A 4,804-nucleotide genomic window follows, 5' to 3' on the forward strand; every position below is an offset into this window, starting at 1 on the left:
TAATGTTTTTTGTGGTGAATGTTTATATGTGTTGGTTACACTGAACTTTACACGTTTTGTTTTTCATTTATTATAAATGTGAATGTCACCTTTACTGTTTCACATGATGTGAACTCTGGATGATTTTCAGTTATAGTCACATGTTAAGTTGCGGATCATCTCCTTCATCAAAGACCTGCCTGCTATGCAAAAGTTCTCACTTTGTCTAATGATCAGGTCTCCTGACTGCTGGAAACACATTTTTAGATTCCCCAAATTATTTACTGTAATGACCACTAATTACACTTGATGATAATAATAAGAATACATTTGGTTTCATATGACAGAAATACTGAGGATTGACAGTAAACAAAAACATATTTGGCATCAATATAAAGTTATCAGTCGTGATATTATATTGTCCATAGAACCATCTTTATCCAACTTTACTTTAACCTTTGACTGCATAATCTGTTTAATGATATTGCACATGCGGACTGCCTATATCTATTGATTGTGTATTTAATTATTTTTTATAATCATTGTCTTTTATATTGTTTTAGATTGTCTACTTATTTTTTACTGCCCTTTAAGACAGTTTGCATATACGACACTGGTCACTAACCTTATAGCTGTCGCTCGTATAGTACCCTATATTTATATTTATAAGACTGTCTTTTAATGCGTCGTGTACGTGATGGGGATATGCACTTGTACAATGGCAATAAAGGAAATCTAATCTAATCTAATCTAATACAAACATAAATGTCAGTCCAGCGTATAAATGTGCAAAAACACGACCTATTACGAGTTGGGTTTGGAAAATAACAACAACAAAAAAAAGCACAGGATGTAAAGAGCAAAATACCTTTGAAAAGATTAATCGATTAGTCGTCAACTGTTTTGATAATTGATTAATCGGTTTGAGTAGTCTGAGAGTTTCTTTCCTCCTCTATGACGGTAAACTGACTATTTTAGTTGTGGACAAAACAATTGATTTATCAAGAAAATAATCAACAAGTTAATCGACAATGAAAATAATGGTTAGTTGCAGCCCTGCATTGAACACAAACATACAGCTCTGTACACAGAGAAGAGAGAACTGTCCTGAGAAGATTCTTTTCCTTGTGTCTTCCCGTCAGTATTGATCACGTGTCCTCCATTTCTTCTTTTACAATCACTGGAATACAGGCCTTAATGTGGGCGAGACCTGCACACAGTGTCACGATGTCATCCAGGAGGTCTATCTGGCTGAGGGGGATCACAGTGTTGAGTATCTGAAAGGTTTTAAAGCGACCGATCACTCGCTCCACGCGAACGCGGACTCTCGCCGGCCGACAGGAGCCGCCGCGCATGTGAGACTTTTCTTTAGTCAAGCGTGGGATCTTTAATGTTGCTCCGACACTCGCCAATTCTTCTCTCAGGAGAAACCTCCTGTCGGCGAGAACCACGTCGCCGTGTTCAAGCTTTCCTAAAAAGCCCGACTCTGATGCCACCATCTTGTCGGAGACACGGCCTCCAAACCCGTCCGATAGGAAGCAAACCCCCCCTGCCGGTGTTATCCCGATTAGATACTTCATAATGTTTTGGTTTTTGTGACGTGACCAGGTTTCAGCTCGTGCTATTAGGTTTGAGGTTCTCTCTATCAGGATTTCAGTACAGTCGACGACACACCGACAGTCCAGATACTTGGGTTTAAAACACTTTGGTAAACTAGCTCTAGCTGTTTCCCTGCAGGGCCAGATCATGAGAGGACGGAGTATAGAAGACAACACGGGTATCCACTCTCTGATGATCTTTGAAGCAGCGAAGAACGACACTCCAAATTTCTCTGCGATGTATCTGTTAGTGAATCCGTGTTTGACCTTCACGAGAACCAAAAGCAGGTGGTCTTCCCAGCTCAGCTCGTTCCTCAGAACAACAGCACTTCCTTTAACACTATTTAACAGCCAAATGAACACTTGCAAAGACAGCAGTCCTGTATAGAAGTGAACTCCGGAGTCGTCATCCTTAATAGAATGAAGCCCAAACTTTGGTCTCGGTCGTCGCTGCTTCAGTCGTTCGTTTTCTTCCTGTGTTTCCTTCAGTTCTTGTTTCAGAGCTTCGTACTTATTAAATAGCTGGTTGTATTGCAGGATGAGCGCGTCCATCTGTTTCCGTGGCACCAGGTCACACTCGTCTGCTACACATCAACGAGAACAAACAAGCCATGAGCTTTTACAACCAGTTATATATAAACATAAACCTAAATATGGTATTTCTCTGTTATAGCTTTGCATACTTGTAGTAAACTCAAAGGATGAGGTCTGAACGGCTTCAGTGTCTCCAGAATGCTTCCTCTTCCTGCCTCCCTCTGGTTTATCCTTCCTGTGAATCACAGAAGTGCAGGAAAAAATACATTTCAGTCATCTGATAGAATAAACCAAACAAACATGTTGTGGCGAAGAAGAAGAATGTGATTAAATGCCGTCTGACAGAGCACCAACCGTTCAGTTCCACATGTGGTCTTCTTCTGCACGTTATGGTTAAAAATAGAAGGTACAAAATCTGGGCTGTCACAGTCCATCGATGGCTCTCCTGATAAGAGAACAAGGATGTTAGTAAACCAGCATGGCAACACAAATCAGTGATATGAAAGAGTAGAGCTGGGTAATATGATAATGTACTGTATACTAGGGGTGTAACGATCCATCAATCTGGATCGATATATCGATTTAATGATTGATTCAATATCATCTATGCAAAGTGAAAATATCAATACATATCATCATCTTTAAGATACGCCCTTATTTTGAAATTCTTAAAGGATAAAAAAACCATTTGCACTTAAAAATGAGAAATGTGGCTCTTAATATTGAACAACACAAGGTTTATTTTTATTCTTTTTATTAAAAAGAATAGATTGATAGATTTTTCATTTAAATGTCTGGAAGAGCCAAGTATTAAAATTGTCAAAATCATATTTTAGTTCTTCCCTACAACAGAGTATAAGGGCCATATTAAGGCGGAAAAAGAAAATCGGAGATTTCGAGAATAAAGTCATAAATTTACAAGAAAAAAGTCGTAATATTATGAGAATAAAGTCAGAAGTTTAAGAGAAAAAAAGTTGTAATATGAGAATAAAGTCATAATATTGTAAAGTAGTAATTTCACGTGTTATTTTAGAGGGGAAATAGTATATATATATATATATATATATATATATATATATATATATTACAACTTTTTTTTTCTTTATTTATTCTCATTAAATTATGACTTTTTTCTTGTAATATTATGACTTTATTCTAGAAATCTCAGATTTCTTCCTTCTTTTTTTCATAATTTGGGTGAAACAACCCTTTAAACAAGTTCCCACTGTGGGTACTGACTGTATACTGGCAACCACTCTGACAACTGGAAGTTGGTAGAAGAAGATTAAACATACTAAACACATCACATTATAGCTGATGCCAACTCAGTATTAGTAATAACAAACATGACAGAGGACAAAGTCACAGCAGATAAGACTGTAAACCTGAGATGAAATGTGCACTACACAGACTCTCAGCTCTGCAGGATCCCCCAGAACCCCAGTCCGGTCTGTTGACGGCCTCCAGCCACAGCTTTCTCCTCCTCTGCTGGAACGGATGTTTCCCTCTCGGGATGTTGAACATCTTCCATCCGTCACTGGTCCGATTGGAGCAGTTTACAGCACAACAGCTCCGTGTCATGTTGTCCTCTGGTAATCTTCAACAGTCTGCCTCTCTCAGTACATCCATGGCTTCTCTCTGCTTTAACACGTTTTCTGCCCCGTGTCTGCGCGCGCATCCAACGTCTTCTTCAACTAACTTTGAGTGTGCATACTGCCCCCTGCTGTATGGAGTATGTAGAGTCCTCACTAAATTACATTAATAATAACTAACTTTATATTTATATACGTTATTCAGAAAGTTCAATACAGTAGCTACATAAATATGTTGAGATTTTTCAAATAATAAAACAATTAAAAAAAAGATAAATAAATAAACTATACAACAAATAAAAAGGAAGGAAAGGAAAAGATGAATAAAAACAAAAAAAGATGTGTTAAATAATTATAATAAATTTGAAACGTCTAAATAATCTAATAGTTTTTGCAAAAAATATTATTATTATTTTTGTTTCCACTTCTCAATTACAAAAAGAATAATTACTAACTGTAATAGTTAGAATATTAATAATTATATATATTAATAATACCTTGTAAACTTGTTTTAAAGATACAGTTTGCTCCCTTTATTCTATAAAGTGTACTCATAAACCCTTTAAAGACCCATTCCTGCCCTGCCTCTATGATGGAGTGATGTATTTTTGACATAGTGCCATGTATGTTTGTCTATGTATTAAGAAAAACAAGCAAACAAAACAAAAAGTTTTATAAAGCATACATATTGCATTCCTACTACTGGGTTTGCTTTGACCACATGTGTCCACTAGATGTCCCCGTAGGACGAGAGGATGTCACACCAAAGAGTTATGATGGTAGAACAAGAGAGAAATCTTTCTAAATAGGTATGGCATTGTCTGACTCTCTTGCAATCTTGCCACCTGGAGTTCCAGCATAGTATCATAATTGCTGAATATCAGTGTACATGCATAAGATATAACATGCAACTAACTATCATATACGAGTGTCAATAGGCTACTTGACTGCTTCATCTTTTTCTTTACATGGAATTTAAATTTCACCATGAGGACACAATGACCAGGATTTCAGAAATAATGAAGGCATGAGTCCAATTCACACATTGGTAGATTTATCTTGGAAAATACTATCTGTGACTTTGAACTTCTACTGGAAAAT

General features: G+C 36.9%; 1 protein-coding gene across 1 annotated transcript; it reads right to left on the reverse strand.

Annotated features, from left to right (window-relative positions):
- Window positions 1-951: 951 nt before the first annotated feature.
- Window positions 952-3,833, reverse strand: LOC141771996 (uncharacterized). Its single transcript, XM_074642590.1, has 4 exons — window positions 3,497-3,833; window positions 2,466-2,556; window positions 2,261-2,346; window positions 952-2,161 (listed from the first exon to the last, which is right to left on the reverse strand). The coding sequence occupies exons 1-4, from the start codon at window positions 3,690-3,692 to the stop codon at window positions 1,128-1,130; spliced, it is 1,407 nt and encodes a 468-aa protein (XP_074498691.1). The 5' UTR covers window positions 3,693-3,833; the 3' UTR covers window positions 952-1,127.
- Between the last annotated feature and the right edge of the window lie 971 nt (window positions 3,834-4,804).

This window comes from Sebastes fasciatus, chromosome 8, assembly GCF_043250625.1.
Source record: "Sebastes fasciatus isolate fSebFas1 chromosome 8, fSebFas1.pri, whole genome shotgun sequence".
NCBI lineage: Eukaryota > Metazoa > Chordata > Actinopteri > Perciformes > Sebastidae > Sebastes > Sebastes fasciatus.

Coding starts and splice junctions, on each gene's coding strand:
- LOC141771996 (XM_074642590.1), bottom strand. CDS start 3,692: ATGACACGGAGCTGTTGTGCTGTAAACTGCTCCAATCGGACCAGTGAC. Junction 2,347..2,465: donor ACCACATGTGGAACTGAACG/GTTGGTGCTCTG, acceptor TGTGATTCACAG/GAAGGATAAACCAGAGGGAG. Junction 2,162..2,260: donor ATCCTTTGAGTTTACTACAA/GTATGCAAAGCT, acceptor GTTGATGTGTAG/CAGACGAGTGTGACCTGGTG.